The sequence below is a fragment of the Corapipo altera genome, unplaced genomic scaffold (genome assembly GCF_003945725.1).
Source record: "Corapipo altera isolate COAL_440 unplaced genomic scaffold, ASM394572v1 52b, whole genome shotgun sequence".
Lineage (NCBI taxonomy): Eukaryota > Metazoa > Chordata > Aves > Passeriformes > Pipridae > Corapipo > Corapipo altera.
Window position 1 is genome coordinate 1946966 of NW_020884922.1, and position 23118 is coordinate 1970083.

Genomic DNA, 23118 nt, shown 5'->3' on the forward strand with positions numbered 1-23118 from the left:
CCATAGTGATTCCACTTCTTGAATGCTTTGTAGAGTACTCAAAAAGTGTGTAGTGGAGTTATAGAAGTAGAGAAGGGAAGCTAAAAAGATTAAAGGTACTGGAGGAACTTCTTTGGGAGGAGAGACTAAAAGGGCTGGGATATCCCTTTCTGGAGAGGAGAAGACTGAGGGGGGCTGTGATCACAGTTTACCAAGTCGTAGCAACACTAATAAAACTGGACATGGACTTATTCAATAAATGTACTACAAAGATCAGGGAAATGCAATGTCATGAGGAGGAGATGGTTTAAAGCAATTTAAATAAAAAATTGAAACTTGTTGCCCCTGAAGATTGTGGAGGACAGACACTGTCAGTGTATTCAAAAAGGAATAGGATGCATTCATGGACACGAAGTCCAGAAACAGTTACTAAAATGACCACACAGACATGTACCACTGGCATCCTACATGCAACAGCTGTGGATGCCTGGGGAGTAAGAGAGGAACAAATTGCAGGAAGTGACCAGGGTTCACAGCCCGTCTCAACAGAGTCTCCTCCTGGTGCTATAGGAAGCAGCATACTGGGCTGGATGGGTCAGGAATCCTACTGAGTTGGACATTTCTTATGTTAGGTCCTATACAGAGCAGAGCAGAAACACTTCTGGGCAGCACAGATGGACTCGTTAGTTATGCTATGGAAGCTATACAGGGTGAATGCATGACTCTAAACTCCGTGTGAATCTGAGGAATTGGTCATACCTCATTATGATGATGATTATAATTGAATTTCTGCAGATTTTCTTTTTACCAAGAATTTTGGTATATGTTCCCCACCTTGTCCTCAGGCTCTTGACAGGATTTCTACTTTTTTCATGAGCAGTGTTGAAAGTGATTTTTCCTGAAGTACTTCTTTGTCTTGGGATATCTCTGTCTTTCGATTCGAGCCTATGCACTCTGTGGACACAGCACTGCGACTTTTTGTTTCACTCTTGCATTTCATTTGATAGAAGGAACACTGGAACACTTTTTTTTTTTTTTGATCAGTGGTGTATGTTTTCTTTTTGAAATATTTCTATATGCAGTGACTTCTCATGTGAAACCCTGTGAAAATCACAGACAATACCATGTGTAACCTCAGTAAGCTACGAGCTCAAACCCCATCACAGAACCAGTCTTTAGATAGTGCTGATGTTTCCTGTAACTTTAGTGTTTTATATAAGGCAGCTGTATTTCCATGACACTCAAGAAAAATATTTTTTTACAACATAATATTTATACATTTCATCTTATAATTCCATTTAATCTTTTTGTGATTATGCACTAGATTAATATCATGTTCTATTTCATCTAATCACAGTAGAATATTTTAGTGACACAAATGACTTTTTCAACATCAGTGCTCAAAACTGAAAAGCAATTCTACCTAGGTTTTTTATTTTCAGTACATTAGTTCACAGCTATATGGTTTTGTAAAAGCCATAAATTTTTTGTAGATTCTTTAGAGTTTAAATAAAGCATTTAAATTAAACAAATGTTTTTGTGACTAGAAATCATTACTGCCTGCTTTTTGGGTTTTTCTTTCACGTATTCTTTTGGCACTTCAGCTATCAAGTCATCATTTCGTTGGAACAGACACCTGCTGTGTTTTCACAAGTGATTACTGTGTTAAAGTTAACTTGGCAGATTTTTTTTATAAGTCTCTTTTTTGACATGTTTGTCTAGTGATTGTTTGGTGTGACTGAAATGAAAATAATTGAGATATGTATATCAGAAGTTAATATAATACTTTCCTTTGCAGGTTTCCAAACAAGAGCAGAAAAAAATGGATGTGGCTGATGGAGGAACAGTTGAGACTTCTTCTCGTTATAGTGGGGCACAGGACAGTGGAATTGGCAGTGACAGCGTTAAGATCAGAATCATTCAGATTGAGCAGCACAGTGGTACCAGCCAGCACCGCATTGCTCGTCCTTCCCGCCAGTCTTCCATCGTGAAGAATCTCAATTTCATTCCGTTTGACATTTTTGTTACAGCAAGTCGAATCTCCTTGATGACTTACTCGTGCACTGCCTTACCAAATTCAAAATCAATGCAAGATCAGAAAGATGGTGAGAAGATAAGCAAAAGCTCCTTGAACCTTCCAGAAACGAGCTCGGGCAGCAGCCATGATACCAAGAAGCCCAGTCAACCGTGCATCTCATCCGTCACAGCAGATGATCTTTTGAACAGTAACGCTCCCCTGTCGACTGGGAGAAAAACGGGTCTGTTGTCACTGGAAAGTCTACATGCTTCCACAAGATCATCTGCTCGACAAGCCCTGGGTATAACTATTGTACGGCAGCCTGGTCGCAGGGGAACCGGAGACATAGAGCTACAGCCATTTCTCTACCTCATTGTATCACAACCCTCTGTGCTCCTGAGCTGCCACCACAGAAAGCAAAAAGTAGAAATATCAGTTTTTGATGCTGGCCTTAAAGGAGTCGCCTCAGACTACAAGTGTACAGGTAAGAGCATTTAACATTCAGTCCTGGATATAACTGTGAAAATCGCTAAACATCTCAAAGTTACTAGGGTGGTGGAAAACAGCTGAGAGACTTTTAGGATCTCTTTAAATACTAGTCACTACATTTACATATTTTTAGGATTACACCTCACAGCTGAATCAAGTTAACCATGTAAAATGTTTGAAATTAGTTAAGATCTAACCTTTTAGCAACCAGTTCTTCCTGTTCCTTAGTATTACTTTCTCATTACCAGATTGTGACAGGGATTGTTGCATTACTCTAACTTCTCAAAGTTTTCTAAGGAAGTAAGAGTTGTAAGCCAAGGTAATTTCATAAAAAGCATTTTTTATGGCTGAATGTCACAATATTTTCCTATATTAACTTACTGATAAAATATAAAGACAAACATTATAGAAGCACCAGGTGCTTTGAACATAAACTGTAAGAAAAATAGTGATCTTTCAGACAGCATCAAATGATGTCATGTATTTTAAGTTCTCATTCAACTGAGCAATAGGGTTTTGCAAGAATTTCCTTTCTCTTAATAAATGACTTTTTTTTTTCATTTCATAAGCAAAGCTTATAACGAGAAATATCAAAATAACTGTTCTGTAGGAAATATTCTGAAATATTCTATGCCTGCCTTATCTGTACTGCTGAAGAGAGAAATCAAATGATTGCAATTCGTTTGTCCAGCAGCCAGTACTGGGAGTAAGGATTTAATGAGATACATCATTACAGAGTGTTACCCCAGAAAAGTGTAAATGAGTATGCAGAGATCCAGATGAACACACAGGCAGAATGGTATGGGATTTCAAATTGTTCACTGTATGAGAGCTGTAGGTATTTCTAGTTTTTCCTTGACAGTATTCACACAGCACAGTAGTTGTGAAAAGTAGTATACTTTTTTCTTGTGCGGCTTTACCAAATTTTTGCTGAATGAGATTGCATATTTTTGGCATATTGGCATTAAAATAATGTGCTTATGCAAAAGACTGAAGATGCTGTATTAACTTCTTTCAGAAATCTGAAATACAGTGGAACTTTTAAGAGGTATTAAACAGTGATGCAGTTTAGACAGTGAGAGAGAAGATACTTAAAACAGGGAGACGATTTGTTCTCTACTACATTTTTTATCATTCTTCTGTTTTCATCTTTCTCTGCTGTTCCTGTCCTGTCTTGAAAGAAACACATCTGTGTCATGAATTTGATTTACTCTGGATTCCCATGTGTATTTGTTAAATACTATATAAAACATGGTTGTTGTAGCATTTATTATGAATTCACAAAGCAAAGCTTGAAATTTAGGTTGGAGTAGGTCTAATTTTAAGATTACAGCTTCATTAAGTTAGTGTTTTGGAAAGATGCAATAGGACTTCAATTCTCATGTCTGAGGCATTCAAATGTGTCCTTGACCAAGCTGCCACCACATTACCAATCAGCTGGGCAAAGTTCTGTCCGTTCTGCTCCTACAATTAACTCCTGAAGTCCTTCACCATCTTCATGTGTACGGGAGCAATTCTAGAAAACACAAGCTGTAATAAAGTCTTCCTATAAATTGAAAGTTGATCAGAAAGCACAGAAATATGGCAAGAAGGTTAAATAATGAAGATAGTAGGAACATACAGCCTGAGAGCTCCACAGTCACCAGTGGTTGCTCAATTGCAAGACCAAAGATTAGCCATACATGGGTCTTACCCTTTCCTTTGGCTTTACATCTCCATGTCAAGCAAATGTAAAATAGCGTGGAGGCAGGACTCAGACATTATGTGAAGGCAGAAGTTCTAGTCTCATCCTCTTGCCTTTGTGGGCAATAATAAGTGCCTTACTCCTGTATCACGCAGAATCCTGTGCTTACTGCCAAAGCATTAGTGTGCTTTTCAGAAGAGTTTGAGAGGTGAGTTCCAAAGTTCTAGTACCTACAAATACCATCCTAAATGTATCAATAAGTTAATAAAATTAGGCCGCACTTCAAGGCACACACTAATTCACACAGCAAAATAGGTTGTATAAAGTTTTTGTTGCCTCTTGTTTAGGAAGACCTGCTGTGCTTGTAATTGCATCGTTTAGAGTTAATGCCGTCGTACCACTGTAGTAACATGTTAGTTTGGGAAATCTTTATTTTTCATTTCTAAAATGTGTATTTGAGGGAAAATAGCCATGAACTGCATGTGTTTTATATATATGTCTGTATGTGAATACACACGACACACACTATATATTGCATACCGTATAATACAGAATCAGGAGCTCTTTGTGGCATTTTCTGCACTGCTGCAGTTGATTTCATCAATCACACCAATTTTTCTTGACATTGTGATCGTTTGCCAACAGTTTTTTGTGAAAGAGATATATCATCCATATGAAGAGCAATATGAAGTTTATTTGAAGGAACTAGGTTAGCTTCTTTCCCTCTGTACAGTAGATATGCACTATATTCCTGTATTTCTCTGTTTATCAAGGACTGGAAAGTGGGAAGAGGATATAAATTATGTCTAATTTACAGTGAATGTTGCTGAACAGTATTTCCAGCTAGCCCCTCTAGAAGACTGCTCTTGTGTGTGTATGTACACATGAAACTAACTCTCCATTATCTAATGCAGAATGGGGAAGAGGACACAAGCTGAACATAAAAGATCTATTTTAACTGGATTATAAGAACTGAGGGAGCATATTCCGCCTTCAGAACAAAACAAAAAAAGCAACCAACCAAACCATCTACCTGATGAAAACATTGTGTGCATTCCATTCTATGATGGAGATTAGACAACAGCACAGCAGCAGCTCAGAAATTCAGGCCTATAACACTGCAATTTTTGATCACAACCTAAAAATTGGGACTTGCCTGGGCAAAAGAAAAAATACATTGTGTGTTATAAAATTTTATTGGTACTCCTATGGGGGTAGTTTCTCATTACTTCCACTAATATGGTTAAACTTACATATTTAAGCTATATATGAAATATTTATGTTACATTCTAAACATGCTAATAAAATCTCTTCCATTTCAAATCATTCTGTGTATATCTATACACCATATACACTGCATAAGAGTATTTTATGAGTGTTTTAAAGCATTTGGAAAAATTGTTTGTATCAATCTTGTTGTGAAATTCTGAAGACTTGACTACTGTTAGTTCAACAGCAGTAGATTCAGGTCTTGAGAAATACTGTGCTATAATTTCTTACAGCTTTTCTATAAAAGAAAAAATCTGCACTTCTGAAACAACTCTCAAATTTTTGCAAGGCAGAAGCAAATACAAAATTCTATTGTGAAATTAGAAAAGTCTTATTCTTTGGTTGACATTAGCTCCAGAAAAAAAACTTTAGGGTAAAGAAAGGCTGGTAATAGTCTGGATCTAGTTGTGCTTTTCATCCCTCACCTCCCATTAGTGTACTTCTAAGAGATACATTTTTTAGCTGTAGGTCAAAAAAATTGTCTAGAATTTAGAAATGCTTCTAACAGGTAATTTGATGACAGTCTGTTTTATGAACCTTTGAATAAAACAGGGAAATTATCCTTTAAAACTGCACCAACATGAATTTTAAATAGTTACTCCTGGGCTGGTGGCTGAATTGAGGTTACTGCTTCATGATGGTTTACTGCTTTGAACATTGTGTAGAAATGAAGTTTTTTATACTGTTATGAAACCATATGTATTTTATTTGGGACGGGGGTTTGTTATTAGTTTTGAACAGAGCATAAAATTCAGGATCTTGGACATTAAGCTATCACCTTTTTTGTGCGCGAGTACATTGCACAGTGGCTGAAACACCAAACTTTATCCAAAGAACTTGGCTCCTCTGTCACTAGCACTAGCTGTGTTATTTTTAGCTTAATTTCTGAAACATAAGAATTAAATTTCTAAATTTCTAAATTTCTAAAACTTAAGAATTAAATAGGAGGAAATAGGCTATTTCAAAGTTAAGTATTCTTAGTGTATTAATTAACAGTTAGTTGCATCAGACAGACCAGTGTCTGTATGTGGGAGCATTTGCTGCCTGGGAACTAAAGACCCGATGGCTGGGCTTCCTCAGTCTTTCTCTCTAACCAAGTCCACTGGCAAGTCAGCTTGTAGGAGGAGGAGACTTATTAGGTTATTGAAATGTTAGCTCAGTTTTATTATGCTTGTACTAAACTGCTTCATTTGTGTTTTGTAATTGGGCAGCTTGATTGCAGTTATGCTACTGCCAGGTACAGGAATTTCAAATCAAAGTAAATAAATTAACGAAATAAATTTGAACTCCTTACTAAGTGCCCGTAAAGAAACCTACTTGCTCCTTGAGTTTACATGTGAGATTCTGTGTAAATAGACTGGAAGATACTGTAAAAAACCCCTTTTTATTCAATGTTCATCCTACATTTAACAAAAAGGCATCTGCTAACTGTTAGTTTTGCAAACAGCTTTGGCCATTTCCACTTAAATAATAGTGGGTGCAATTGTTTTTAATGTAATCTCATAAGCTGCTTTTATAAATATTTTTTTAAATCTTTATTTGCTTTGTTTCAGGTAATGTAATCCAGATACAAAATTGCCTCATTTCCTGACCACTGTGCTCTGGGCATTCTTGAAAAATCTTTTTTCTATTTGTTTGTTTGTTTACTTTCAAAGAGGAGGTTGTGGTGCTTGGTTGTTTCAAGGGAGAGAAATTTCTCAGTAAATATCTGTTATGCATGGAATTTCTTCAACTTCCGCCAACGACACATTTGCAAAAACAGGCATTATGAGGCCATCCAGAATTATTCTTGATTTTTATTTTATTTTGTTTTATTTGACACCCACGCCTTTGATGGCAGGGAGTCCATGAAGAGCAGATGCAGTAGCTAAGATCACATGTAACCTCTGATCTAATGTAAAGCCCAAGCTTTTGCATGAAGAGCGATGCAGGCTGGCTCTGGCAGGAGGTCTGATTCACTGCCTCTCCGTCAGCCTGTGCTTACTACATGGCAGAGAGAGGATTTAAGGCTACTTCTTAGCATAGCGTTGAAGGAGTTCTGCTGGAGTGTCACCTGTTCCCCTCTGAGTATATTTATTGTCCAGTACATCTGCAGCCATGGATGCGGGGGGGTCCAGCCCCCACCCATAAAGCCAAGTAGACCAGGGAATGTGCATTCCTCAGGTTACTGTAAGTGCTCATTTTTGAACTTCCTGACACAGCACTTGTGAGTATGCTAGCAGAAATGTTTTCCCACTTGTGTTCTTTAAATTCCAATGGAAACTGTTTTTAAAATAAGACCAAACGTTCCACTTCAGAGTTTCAAATGCGAAGGTGATTGCAGCATCGTACTGGCTTTTAAAATTGACTGCAGACCAAAATATGATTCATCCATTGAAATAAAAGCACATTGCAGGTCTCATGTGGGCTGTGTAGAGTTCCAGCTGAACAGGCCAAGCTGCCATCCCTCACACACGCTCAGTAGCCCTGTCCCTGCCTGGGGCTGCGGGCGGGCTGTGGGTCACTGAGACCCCCACAGGCTGTGCCCCCTGAGCTGGCCTAGTTGTCAGCTATAAACAGTAACAAAAACACATTTTGGAGAATGAAAATATTCAAGATGTGAAACTTCTTCTGCCTTCCTCCTTCCCTTTGCCCTTACTCCCTTTGCTCTTCAGGAGTTTGGGGTTTGCTATCTGCTCTTGTTGGAAGACCAAAGGGATGGCATGTAAATCAAAAGTTTGCAAATTCAAATCAAGTTTAGGAAGATACTTTATAAACTGAAGTTTGGAGTGAGGTCTGGATCTTAGCAAGGCTAAAAGTGGTTTGGGTGAATTCAAATATAGTAAATTTTTTTTTTTTTAAAGGAGAGGGAGGAAGGTGAATGTTGACCTATTGAAGGCCTCAGCTTCTCAGTCTTGCAGATTTTAAATTACAGTCTTATAATTTAAAGTCTTGTCAATCTGTAATTGTTGTCTCACCATTTTTCTTTTGCAGCCACAGACAAATTTTTCTCATGGTGTAGGGGATAGAATTTCTGGCCGTCTTCACCACTCCTCACTTCTCAAGCCTTTCTTGTCTCTCTCTTGGCTTGCTGTGGAGTAATTCTAGCCTCTCCTTTTACTTATATATGCATCCCTGGGGTTTTCTGCAGCATTTTCTTTATACAAATAACTGCAAATTTAAGTGTTGATTTTTGGGAGAATCATAGAAAGTGGAAATGGGAATGACTTATTATAATACATTATTCAGACCAGTTCCCTGCTGATGCATAATTGTTCCCTATTGTATATTTTACAGTGTTCTGTCAAGTGTATTTTTAAACATTTTGAACACTTCCATCATTTCCTTGAGGGACAAGAGTCCTTTTTCTAACAGTTCTCCTCATCATGAATTCCTCACTTTTCATCCTAAACTTTCTTTTTTTTTTATTCAGTTGCTTCTCTGATGTTTCCTATGCCCTTGGCATAGAGATTGATTGACTCATATTGTTTTATTCTTTTCCTGATCCTTGATTTTATTAAAATACATATGCTGTTTTCTACCTTATAAGGTATTTTAATCAAGATACACGTTTCAGTCATTTAACCTTTGATGAAAAGGTATTTGTCTTACCCAGATACATTTTATTTGAGACTCCTCTCAAGTTTTTGATATACAGAATCATAGTCAGTTTTGAAATCTCTGGGTTTTAGCTTCCTTGTCATTACATAAAACCTTAGTTATTGACCAGTTTCTGGCATATTTGGCTGCACAGTCAAGTCTGTTACCCAGATTTCAAATGAATCATATGCTGTCGTCTTGGAAGCACTCAAACGAGTTCTTTGAGATTATTACCTCCAATGCAAAATTGTGTCAATGCAACACTCCTGCTTCCAGAATTAGCTCAGTTTCATTTAAAAAAGAAAATGCTTGAACTCAATAAGACCAGTGCTGAGTTAAAAGTAATATATTCTGTTGGGCTCAAGGTAATTTTGTGCATTGAGGTTTCTTCATGTTCTGTTCCTAGTATGTAAATTTCAGAGTCTTTATAATTATTCACATATACCAATCCTGCTGTGCCCCAGGTAATGAAGAGGTGAGAGTGCTGCACTCCTTGGAGGCATGACTGAGCAAAACAATCTCCTGAGAGTCCCATGATTCCTTTATTTTTTTACTCTGCTTACACACTGCGTTTCCCAGTGCCCTGAGGGTAGTGTTTATATAGTTAATGTATTAGGTCATGCAGGGATTTTCTGCAGTGTAAGTTCTTGTCATCTGAGATATTTTCATCTTTAAAGAGCTACAACTTTTAAATAATTATTAGGTATTTTATAACATAAACACATCTTAGGATAATAGGACTACCTGTACATGTAGTTTTCAAAAGAAATGTTCAACTAAATTTAGTGGATTTTCTGAAAAGCCAGTGGATGATATAGGTTGCTATATACAGTATGTGATGATATCTTTCAGAAATGAGACAAAATAATGAAATATTGCGACATTTTGCTCCACATTGGTACACCTAAATGTTTATATTAATAGTTCTGAAGGAACAGTAGCTTAGAGATCAATTTAATTGATTCAGTGATGTTCATTGAACGATATTCAGTAATTTTGACAATGCTTTACACTATATATTCTAAAAAAATTTAGAATGTTAGTTCTTTATGATGATCTACTAGCACAAAACAAGATATTATTTTATAGATCCAAGTCAGAGATAACAACCATGTTTACAACAGCTACAAATCTGAGTTTTGGAAAAAACATGTGCTTTGGTGGTAAAGAGGATGGTATTGTTGTTACTATTGTTATCTGCAGTATACTAGACAAATGCTAGACACAACATGTTCGCTAAAGCACTTACTATAGAAAAGGGAGTGTACCACACCATTCTGGTTATTGTAATAAAAGGAAAGAGTTTAAGAACCATAAAAATGTAGAAATTCTCTTAGAAAATGTACAAATCTGTTGTATGCAGTGACTGCTCTTAAATAACTATTGAGAGCTGATTTTATAAATATATATAGCAGGAATAAAGGGAAGGAAAGGCTGTAATGTATATACCATACAGTACAAACACTGCTGTAAAGTCATTGCCTGAAAATTGATCAAATAAAAACAGAAGAATGTGCTAACTTTTGATCTTTTCCATATAGATCTAAAGTCATGATCAATTGGTTTCAGTAGGTTCTTTGAAATCACATAAGGGTTCATATGTGCCAAGTTTTATATGAATCACATGATAAGGTCAAGAAATAAATTCCAAAGCTGACTTTATATACCTAATTCACATATGACCGTGATACCACGATACCATATGTTGGTATAACAGTGAGTATGTAAATACTATTCTTGAAAGGAATTCATTCAGTAAAACTCAAAGCAATTATTGCAGTTTTTAATTGACTGAAAAAAAGGAGAGAATAGCATCAAGAAAAGCTCTTTATGTTGTTGAAGATGAGACAGATATTCAAAAATTAACATAGCAGTCTTGATAATAAAGAATGATTAATCATTTAGAATTTAAGGCCTGGTATGCTAGAATTGAGTACTCTTATAATGAAGGTCATGAGTCCCTAAAGAATAAAAAGCATTTTTACACTACTCTTTTTGTCATTTGTAATACTTGGAAAGTGAAGACAAGAATAGCACTTGGACAGATTTAATTTTAATGTACAATTGTAATATTATAGACTGATCAAGGGAACACAGTTCATGCATGCATGCAAGAATAGCTGCGGATTAGCTATTGAGTGAAACTCCAAAGGGAATTATATAACTGCAGTGAGATCTCATAGCATTCTTGTTTTTTCACCTTCATAATTTACTTTTCCATTACTATCTTCTCTACCTGGAAATAACAATACAGTCTAGAAGTAGCAGATTTTGAGCACCAATTCTTGTGTAAGGACTGCATAAAAGTGTCAATAATTAATCATTAATTAAAGTTAAAATTGTTTAAAGTCATCTTGGGGTAACTGATGTATTTTACTCCTATTTTTGCAGGTTTTCTAAATTTTGTGTAATTAGAGCTTTGTGCTCTTGCCCATGTGTGCATGTATTATTCTACATATACATGTGTCTCTAGGCACAAGTGCTATGTATACCAGTTGTATTAGGTACAGTATTTCCCATATTACATTTTAAACTTTTTAATTTTGTTTAATCAATTTTATGTGTAGTATTTTGTTATGTATCACATTCCTGGAATAGCATTAATGACTGTGATAATTATCATCTGTAGATCCTGGGAAGACTCTGCCGGAAGCTCTGGATTACTGCAAGATTTGGTTGCAGACAGTAGCAGGAGAGGTAGATGCTAGAAGTGGTATTCCACCTCCTCTTATCACTGTGCAAATTAAAGACTTCCTTAATGGACCAGGTAAGCATTGCACTTTAGTCTTTCTTTTCTAATATAATCTGTTTGTAGATTTGCACACATAGACACACATATAAGTATATAAAGGAGAGAGAGGGACCTTTTTATACAGGACAAGGAGCAATGATTTTAAACTACAAGAGGGCAGGTTTAGATGAGATGCTAGGAAGTAATTCTTTACTTTGAGGTTAGTGAGGTATTGGAACACGTTGCCCAGAGAAGTTGTGGATGCCCCATCCCTGGAAGTGTTCAAAGCCAGGTTGGATGGGGCCCTGAGCAACCTCATTTGTGTATGGTGTCTCTGCCCATGGCAGGGGTTTTTGAAGTAGGTGATCTTAAGGTCCCTTTCAACCCTAACTATTCTATCAGTTATATTAGTCAATCAGAAAAGTGTTGTATTCCTTGCTCATGAATGTGAAATTTTCCTCCAGCAATTACCCTGAATTGAAGTGAAAATTGAGGAATGGTCAGTCCTGGACCAATCTCTGGATTAAGGTCTAATTATTAATTTTCTTCCCACAGTAAATTTAGAAAGGCTGAGGTTGGCAGATTTCTAGGGGAATGGAAGGTACCTGCTTCCAGTCCTAGAACAGCTGAAATTTTATTGCAGTTACATTTAGAAAAGATGCCTTTTGTAATGTTTCTGAAGATTTTTATAAGCCATCTTCTCTTGGGTTCTTCGAAATCTGGATACCTGGTATTGGAAATTCCAATCATATAAGGTGTTGATACTGTAAAATTTAAAAATTAGTGATACTGTATTTCTTTAATTAATATAAGTAGTGTAGTATAAAGGATTTGTTAGCATTTACTTAACATAATGTGACTTAAAGTTTCACTCCTAGTGTCAGAAACTCCTGCAAATTAAAGTATGTCACCCTTTCTGTATTTTGTGAATTATGTATTTATAGCTAAATTACAGTGTAGAATAATTGAGGGTATACTAAAAGTTAGAAAATACATATACCTGTGCCATCATAATTATTTTCTCATATGCGTATGTTATCATTTGTTGAATTAACTTATTTTTTCTACCCTGAGTATTGTTACTTCACTCAGCACACAAAGTGAGCTGTTATCATTTAGTGAGCAGCTCTTCAGTACTGGGTTTTCCTGTTCATTCAGTTACGTGTTCATACAGTCTTACAGCACACTACCTAAACCTGGATCTACAGCAGAATTACTTATTGCCTCTGCATTGCTTACTGCTATAGGATCTGAACATTATGGAAATACTAATTTACCTATACAACCCTCTCATGGGTGATGGAATACTGTGCCCTTGCCGTTTCACAGGAGGCAACTGAGGCACAGGGATGTTAAAGGTTTTCTCATTATATTAAGGTTATCAATTTAAAACAAGTAATTTAATTTTCCCAGGTACTTAAATATAGAATTTGATGTTGGAAACACAGTTCGTATTGTCTGTGGGTGAAGCAGTAATCACTTCTGAATATTAGAGCCCAGGACATCAAATGGAACAACCAGTGAATGAGACACACGTATTTGCCCCCTAACTATAAGTGCTGTAGTTAAGTAGTTTGAAAAAACATTTTTTGCAGACAGGCAGGAGTCTCAAGGAAAGAATAAAGTATGTGAACAACTGCATCTTTGCCTCCTTTTTTGGTTTTCCATGCTGTCTTAAATGCATTATTTTAAGAGAAGATTTTTTAAAACTGACTTAACAATGCAAAGCTTTTTTTATATTGACTGCTATTGGGCTTCATTAATAGACCTTTGAACCTTCAGACCTACTGCATGTTCTACTTCTGCTACCATTTGAAAAAAAAAACTAATTGATAGTAATGGTAGATTTTCATTTTAATCAGGACCAGCACAAGAGGGGTAAAGACACCTACTATCAGGGGACTTTTTGTCACTGATGCCAGATTGGTTTTCTTTTATCCTTCTGCCTCCAGTTCTTTTGTGTCCTCTCCCCAAATTTGGCAGATTTCCATATTCCCAGACCCTTCATCTGTGCATTCACGTTTTCTCAAGGTTTTCACTGTAGTTTCCTGACACAGCCTTTATATTTAATTTATTCCGCACCTGAAGGTGTTTTCCTGATGCTGTCCTGGCCAGCAGGACAGACTTCTAACTAAACTAGCAAACATGGAAGTTGATACCAGCTTGCAAAGTATATATTCACAAGCAACGCAAGTGTCCACCCCAGTCTCAACAATTCAGTGTTAAATCTCTCCCTTCTGTAGTGTTTGGCTAAATAGGGAACTGAAAAACACAAATTAATGCATCATAACCTTCAATCTATTTATTCTCACAAAACATTTAAAACTTCAGAGATTTCTTTCGGGATTTATTCTTAGCCAAAAGGCATTTATTATTGTCTTTTTGCTGCTAATTGGAACTATCATTACACATGACTCAACAGTAATTACTCTGAATTTTAATGAAGTGTTTTGCCAGTGTAATATAACAAAACAGCTCTGCATTCCCTTGCAGAGCAGTTACCACTATGAGATCCTCTTCAGTAAACTAACCTTTACCAAGAAGCCTTCCTCGGGTTATGGAAGTTTCATTGGATGACTAATGGAAGGCTCATTCTGCATGTGATTGCATCAGAACAGCACATGCAAAGAGTTATGAGAGCTTGACAGCTCCCCAGCAGGCTACTGGAAAATGAGTTACTAATTCTCCTGGGGGACAAGAAGTCCCCTAACCACAGCTTCTTCCAGGGTGAGGTAGCTTGGCCGTCAGCAAGCCTGGAGAAAGTGTTACACCACCAGATCCTAATTCAGCTGGTACTTGTTCATTGAGGACAAGAACTTCAGCAAAACTCTCAAGAGCTCTTGCAAAGTCAACAGTCAAAAAAATAATTTGTGATGGGAGACGGCTAATAAATTGAATAAATAAAAGCACTGCTGGAGTATGGTAATGTTACAGGCCTTAAAGGCTATTCTTTTTTGGTGAATATTTGGCAAAAAATGCGGCTACTAAGTGACCTATTTTCTAATTACAGGTTGTCTGTTTTCATATTCATTTATGTATGTATTTTTTATAACTGCAGTAAGTAAATTGTTGAAATACATTGGATGTACTAGTAGGTGCTACCTGTTGGTACAGCTGATCAGCTGTTCTGAAAAGTCAGCACATTTTTTGAAAGCTGTGCCTATGCAGACAAAAATCTGGTGTAGCAGTTGGGCTAACTATGCAGTTTTCTGTGTAGGCTTTAAGTGTTCAAAGTTCAGTGATTTAATTGTAATGCCATTTTTCTCTCAAAATACATTGTTGATGTGCTGAGGTTAAATTTCAAATATAGCAATCAAACATGCCTATGTTTTATAATGCAAACTGCTATCAAGCAGTTAACAGAAAAAAATCTGCAAGTGGTTCCCAGTGTTTGCTGTGTTAGATAAAACCAGTACTCCTTGCAAATAGTTTGTCAGCTGAATCAGATAAGTAGATAGTGTTCCACAGAAAAATCGTATGGTTTCACCACACAGGAAACCAGGTTGTCAGTCTACATTAGCTCGGAGATCAAAAAACTGCAGCAAGTAGCTAAACTTGGAAACCACTAATTAAATGAGAATAACAGGATACATTAATGCACTTCTTGCCACATGAGTTGATTATTTTGTACATTTTTGGCAACTAAAGAAAAATTATATTTCTTCCAGATTTAAGGTAATAGGATCCTAGGAGAAATAGGCATTCATCATCAGGCCTGTGGGAACAGACCTCAGCTTTAACCCCACAATGTATTAAAGGACTATTTTTTCTCTTTTTACAGAAACTAATTATTTAAAATGTTTAAAATTCCATTTACATCAGTTTACATGACTTTTATATTCAGTCTGTTACTGGATTGTACCTCTAATTCTTGTCTAATACATAGCAAACTATTTATTGCATCAGCATTAGATATAATTCATTAGTTGAGAAACAAATATGACCATCTTATTTCAATAGCTTTTGAAAAATTAGTCTCTTTAGTTTCTAGTCCTTTCTCTGGATTATTTTTTAATCACCTTTCTTAGCTATAAAAGCTGTCCATTTGATGTAGTTTTTTCTGCACGCCAATGATACAAAATGTTTATAAAGTACGACTTCATACAAATTGCCTCAAAATACTTATACACACAAAATATAGGTGGTTTATACCAAAGTCCTCTTCTCCCAGCAGTTTCTTGGGAAGGTGTTGGGTGAGATGTGAAATAACTGAGATCCTTTGTAAATAATTTCTGCAGTACAAACTCTCCAAACAAACTAAGAAATGTCATGTCCCACGGAAAGATAAAGTGACAACTGGGGACTGGGGGTGTTGCTCTTTCCTGCCAGTCCTTCCACACGTGGTTTGGGCACCACAAGGGACACGGCAGTGGATCTAGGGATCAGAACTGCACCGTGGCACACTCTCCCTTTCCTCCCCCCCCCCCCCCCCCCCCGCCATCCCCCCATACGTTTGCAGAGGCAACAATTGTATCCATTACCAAGGTCAGTGGTGTGGAGAAACCTGGAAAATAGCAGCTACCAGAAACCCAACTAGAATAATATCTCCAGCAGGTGATAGATTAGTTGGAACAAATTGGAACCATTGCACTTCAGCAATCCTGGTTTCTTTCAAGCTGTTTTAAAAATGTCGTCATTTTAATACACAATATCAGCCCTGCGGAACAGTCCACAGCAGGTTAATTTGAATCATATGATGTATCACTGCCCTCAGCTGACATGAGCTCCATTCCATGTGTGAAGCCATAATAAATCCATTCCCAACCGAGGCAAATTCCCTGTGAGAAGGTGAACTAATCCAGGCCTCACACTGGCATGTTAGCCCTCCATAATTGAAAGCAGGGCCACCTGTTCCCAGCACAGTTAGCCTATAGAGAGAAAATTAGCATTAGATCAGATACTTAATATATTGAAAAATCATTCATACTACTTGCAAGTTCAGCTGTGGGCTGCTTAGCATGACATCATATATAAACCTAGGAATGTGCCCACTTGATCCCAGTTTAACAGTTTTGTTAACCATGGTGTTTGTTAACTTTGAAAGGAGAATTTTTTGATTTAATGAGAGCTGACACGTGAGAAGGGGAACTAGCCAGGGTGCAGACTTTTCTAATTAACTCTGGGTCATTTGCAAAACTTTTGAGCTTTCTAGTAGGTTTTTTTTTCCCTTTGCTCTTTTACAAACAAGTTTTTAAAGCTCTGACAGTGTAACCATGAAATTATATTTATTTGATTAAGAGGGCAAAGAGAAATATTCCAAACAGGTGTACCAGCCTGTAGGTATTGCTTTGGATTTGACACATCTATTGTCTGTAATATCAATGTAATAATGAGTAAATTTATCAAAGTACCTTTCTGAAAGCAGTATCTACAACACTTATTTTAAATTTAGTTTTTTAAATGCCTAAGTACTGAAAATGAAAACTGCACACTGAAGCCACGTGGATAAGTTGGAAAATATTTTCTTGGGATCTTTTTCAGTGTACTGGCATTCTTTTAAAACTTATTTCAAATATTCGTTCCATTTTCTGAAACCATTTTTTTTTTTAATGTGTGTCTTAAAATAGATCTATTATTCAGCAGCTAGGCAGAAAATAGAGAGCTAATATTTATGGGTTCTTTTCTTTTTCACAAACGTGCTCCATGACCTGGAACAATTTATTTTGTCTCACCAAATTGTGCTTCATCTTCCCTGACTCTCTGTTGAGAGAGTTAATGTTTCCCTTAGCTAGGGTTTTCCTTTCATGATAGTGCCTCCCAGTGCCCCCATTATAGTTTTTGGCCTCACCATCCACCCCTTGACACACTTCTGTGCTGTATTTGGTAACTACTCAGTTGCTTAATTTTGGTCAGCATCTTATGAATAGCAGTAGCTCTCTGTCGCTTAATAATGCTATCTTTGGTTTTCTTGACCTACAACCATTTATTTTGGTTTACTTGTGACAATTTAAAAAAATTAATAGAATTGCTTCACTCTGAGCCTTTTCTGAGACCTCAAACCTGGGCACTGGCCAGTTAAAGCTATTAATGTCTTGGTGTCACCTTTGTATAATGTCAGTGACATACTAGGTCATGGAAGTAGGTATTGTTACCACTGGGGAACACCCGGCATGGCTCATGTTGATGAAGCTCCCTGAAGGCTGTAGTTTGCCATATTGGCTGTAGAGAGCTGCTTCTGTGGGGCTACATCACGTAGACAGCAGTAGGTAGGAATACTGAGCAGTGACTACCAGCCTCTTCCAGACTAATTGGCATCTGTCTCACAGAAGCAGAATGCAAGATGGACTGCAGATGGCCTCTGAAGCCTTGTCTCAAGTTTCTTCCTCCTTTTCCCTTGATCCAAATTGGGAATGATGAATTAGAGGATAAAAACAATTCATTTGAATTCTTCTTGCTTTTCAATTTCTCTTAATTTGTCTCTCTTTTGATGCCCGACCAGAGACAATTGAGAACAGTGCAGCTAGTCTTTTCTTTACATGTCTCTTTCCTATTTTTATAAATTTAATTTTTGCAATTCAGCCATTAGCCTGTTGCTGAAGGGCCACCCTAATTCCAAATCAGAATCAGGGCTCAGGATTACCTTTACCTTCCTCAGATTTCCTCTGTTTAAACTCCCTACACCAGGATGGGTGGCTCAGAGAGAAAAAATATCACCACTGGTAAAACATTTCATGCCATCGTCTGCTTCTCTCCTGTTTAGGACTAGGAAATTCAATCATCCTAGGAGTTTAGGACAAATAGTAGTTTCTTCTATAGGAGTACTGTATATTAAAAAGTTTAATATTTTACAGCCTTCTTGGGGTAGAAGAGAGTGAGATCCATGTCTGACCTGAAGGAGAAAGACCTGACCTTTTCTATATTAGATATGAGGAAAAAAAGATCCACTGCTGAATGAGGAGTATGGAAAGTGAACAAATTCTTGGAAAATGCCATATTTTTCTCTCTCACCCTTTCACATTTCTTAGTCTGTGAAAAGATCCCAGTCTTACAAATCATAGAATCATTAAGGTTGGAAAAGATCTCCAATATCATGGAGTCCAACCTTTGACCAAACACCACCATGTCAAATCAACTAAACCATAACACTAAGTGCCACGTCCAGTCATTTCTTGAACAATACTAGGGATGGTGACTCCACCACCTCTGTGGGCAGCCTGTTCCAATGCTTAACGACCCTTCAGTGAAAAAATTCTTCTTGATGTCCAACCTAAACCTCCCTCAGTACAGCTTGAGGCCATTTCCTCTTGTCCTATCGCTATTTGCCTGGGAAAATAGGCTGCCCCCCACCTGGCTACACCCTCCTTTCTGGGAGTTGTAGAGAATGATAAGTCTCCCCGAGTCTGCTTTTCTCCAACCTAAACAACCCCAACTCCTACAAATGCTTCTCATATCACTCTCCAGATCCTTCGCCAGCTCCATTGCCCTTCTCTGGACCTACTCCAGCATCTTAATGTCCTTCCTGTAGTGAGGAGCCCAAAACTGGACACAGGATTCAAGGTGCAGCCTTACCAGTGCTGAGTACAGAGGGACAATCACTGTCCTGGTCCTGCTGGCCCCTCTATTTCTGACACAGGTTAGGATGTTCTTGGCCTTCTTGGCCACCTGGGCACACTGCTGGCTCATGTTCAGCCTTGGGTCTCTTCCAACAAGCAGCCTTCCAACCACTTTTCCTCCAGCCTGTAACACTGTATAGGGTAGTTGTGACCCAAGTGCAGGACTCACACTTTGTCTTTTAAATCCCATAGTTTTGGCCTTGGCCTATTGGTCCAGCCTGTCCAGATCTAGCTTATAAGTAATTTTCATGGAGTTTACTTTCTGGTATTTAAGATTAAAAATATACTGTAGTATTTTATTAGTCATAGAAAGAGTAGCATTGAGTACTTTAAATTATGGCATACATTAGAGTAAGCCCAGTGACTTCAGTAAGAGCTGGGATTTATCTAAAGCAACATGCTAGGAGCTCTGTTATTTTTGTGCTGCTTGTTCATCCCTAGCCCACTGAATAAAAAGTCCTTTTGAGTAATATCATTATCCCAATTTCACAGATTAAAATTATATCTTCATAATACAAATCTGAATGTTATGGAGAACAAGGGTAAAATGCTCATAACCCTGAAATTTTTTATCTGAAGCCCTAAGTAATAAAATGACAAAGAAAGAAATTGTTTCAGACAGAAATTTCAGGGCTGCTCATAGGTTTTCTTTTATAGATGTTATGATTTAGTTCAAACAGGCCATATTGAATCCATTGGGTTTTTTGTAATAGATTTCAAAATACATAATAAACGTAAGTAATATGATGACTAATGGGTCAAGTGAAGTTGGAACTTTTAAAATGAGAAAATAGCTGGAAACGGTTTTCAGGAAACTATTCCAGTTGATTTTTGTCCCCCCACAAGGTGTACATTAACATAAAACTCTGTAGAATCGCCTCTGGGACCTGAATTCCCTCTCTGATTTCATTATTCCAAAGAGATTCTTTTCCCTTCACTGTTAAGTCATCTCCTGGTGTGGTGGGAGCATATAATAAGTGTAATTTATTTATATTTATCTAATCTCCTTTTAACTCAATAGTTATTTCATCATTCTGTTTCCTAGTAGCTGTTCAGAAAGTTGTAAAGGCTAATTAGAAACTAATAATTGGCATACATGGATTTACTGGATAATCTAAAGAGAAGTAGTGAAGAAATTGAGAGAGAGAAAGAGCAATTCAAATTCTACACTCAAATGCTATACTGCAATAAAAAAAATTCCTTTGATAGTTGAGTTTGATTTAAACATAACAGAAATAACTCACTTGATTGCTGCCTATTTAGAAGTACAGTAATTTTTTTACTATTTATTTGCTGGAAATAGATAACACCTGGCAAAATAAGTCATTGCTAATATATCTTAAATCTAAAGAAATCGTTGAGGTATAATTTTGGTAGCCAGTCACTAGTGGCAAAGGAGAGTGATGCAAAAGTTGGGTTCTTAGGCCCTGTGCTCTTCAACATCCTCATATATGACCTGGATGCAGGACTGGAAGGGATACTAAGGAAATTTACGGATGATACAAAACTCAGAGGAGCTGTTGACTCCATTGAAGATAGGAAGACCCTGCAGAGAGACCTCAGCAAATCAGAGGAATGGGCAATCACCAACCGTAGGAAGTTCAAAAAGGGAAAGTGCCGGATTCTGCACCTGGGATGAGGCAACCCTGGATGTACAGACAGACTGGGGAATGAGGTGCTGGAAAGCAGTGATGTGGAGAGGGACCTGGGGATCCTGGTTGGCGTATGAGTCAGCAGTGCCCTGGCAGCCAGGAGGACCAACCGTGTCCTGGGGGTATCAAGCAAAGCATTGCCATCCTGTTGAGGGAGGGAACCGTCCTACTCTGCTCTGCACTGCTGTGACCTCACCTTGAATATTGAGTGCAGTTTTGGGCACCACAATATAGGAAAGATATTAAGCCATTAGAGAGCATCCAAAGGAAGGCAACAAATACGGGGAAGGTCCTTGAGGGGAAGCCGTATGAGGAGTGGGTGAGGTCACTTGGTCTTTTCTCCTTGAGGAGACTGAGGGGAGACCTCATTGCAGTTACAACTTCCTAGTGGGGGGAAGAGCAGGGGCAGGCACTGATCTCTTCTCTGTGGTGACCAGTGACAGGACCTGAGGGAATGGCCTGAAATTGTGTCAGGGGAGGTTTAGGTTGCATATTAGAAAAAGGTTCTTCCCCCAGAGGGTGGTTGGGCACTGGAACAGGCTCCCCAGGGCAGTGGTCACAGCACCAAGCTTAACAAAGCTCAAGAAGCGTTTGGATGATACTCTCAGGCACATGGTGTGACTCTTGAGGATGCTCCTGTGCAGGGCTAACGGTTGGACTCACTGATCCTTGTCAGTCCCTTCCAACTTGGCATAGTCTGTGATTCTGTAATTGGGAAGTTAAAGGTGGCTTTGAGCTACTTTTTGCCCTGTCCTGATTTTGGTGTAGTTTTGGACAATTAAAAGAGTTACTTGAGTTACAGGAACCTGCGTTTTCCTATGGGTACAGAATCTGCACAGTGTTGTGTGCTATGCTTCCCAAGCTGTTTAAAATCATCTGAAAAGACGGTTACGCTTGGATTTTGCACCCTGGAAATTTTATTCCAGCTGACTCTGGATGACCCTTACATTTTGACATCTTTTTTTTTAGCCCATTTTAAGTGACTGGAGAAGCTGCCGAACATCTATCTTAATCAACTCCTATAAATAGCTCTTCATATTTCATCAGTTTTCACCGTTCTGTCCATCACTTGGATATGTTTTTCTTAGAAGGGATTTTAAAGTTTCTTTTGCAGTGCTAAGTATAAAGTGTAAAAGAGGTCAAAGGCTAAAGATTGCTCAATTGTGGGGTTTCTTTGGTTTGGTTTTTTTTTTAATGTTTTACTTAAGATGCCAGAGAATCTCTTTACATAATCTTTCACCAGTTGTAAAAATAACCTATATCATTATGAGATAGTTAAAATATTTGCAGTGAAGGTTCCAAAGTTACATTTTCTGCAACTATGCTTCTGGCTACTACCACATTCTGTCAGGGCTGATTTACTGGATAATAATAACTTCATACAAAACTTTGTCAAGTTATCAGTCATGACAACATTATTCTGTGTGACAGACGTGCAGCTTCCAAACAGAAAAGAGGGAAGTCATTTGCATTTCTCTGGTGTTCTGCTGTCCCTTTTTTTATTGCCTTCTTGGATGAGCACATTGTTCATGAAAGTGGTGATGAAGCACAGGCCCAGGGGCCATGCAAGTTCCACCGTGAGCTGCACCAGCACCTTGTGTCTTCTCTACCCTGGCCCAAGGAAGCTCCAGAAAGAACTACTGCCTTTGTGTTTATCTCCTTTTTGGTCTTTCCCTATCAGTTTACTCTCTGAGTTCAACCCTTGACACCTGTTCTGTCAACTTATGTCTAAGCAGTTTTTGGTTTGCAGAGGGTTTTGGTTTTTTTTCCTCTTCTGGGCTATACTGCCATAGGAAAGTGTTGGCAATTAGATTTGCATTAGGTAAAGCAGTTAGATGTGAAAGCTGTCACACCAAGCAGTAAGGGTCATTTCCTCATTTACTAACTTAAAAACCTAATTGTTTAGCAAAGCCAGTAAATAACATCTATTTTACTCCTTTGTTACTACATCACTACATCAGGGAGAAATTTAGGTTCATAAGACACGTGTTTGGTTGGTTTTTTTAACATTTCATTAGAATAACACTCCTTTCCATTTGAGTATTGTAGATAAATTATTATCATAATATCACTTGGGTCTCTACTTTCTTCGTAAGTCTCCTTTCTCCATTCAAAGGGAGGAAAAGCCCAATGATGTCTGCAGAAAAGGCAGGCCAATCTTGAGG

At 37.7% G+C, this 23118-nt stretch overlaps 1 protein-coding gene across 4 annotated transcripts in view; it reads left to right on the plus strand.

The window, feature by feature from the left end:
* The window catches only part of VPS13B (vacuolar protein sorting 13 homolog B), a 426536-nt gene that overhangs the window by 304913 nt on the left and 98505 nt on the right, over positions 1 to 23118 (plus strand). For 3 of the 4 annotated variants that reach the window (XM_027657093.1, XM_027657095.1, XM_027657094.1), the window contains exons 34-35: positions 1778 to 2480; positions 11647 to 11784. In XM_027657093.1, the coding sequence (XP_027512894.1) occupies positions 1778 to 2480; positions 11647 to 11784 (841 nt within the window). The remainder of the gene's footprint in view (positions 1 to 1777; positions 2481 to 11646; positions 11785 to 23118) is intronic. The other variant, XM_027657096.1, reaches the window with a different exon arrangement.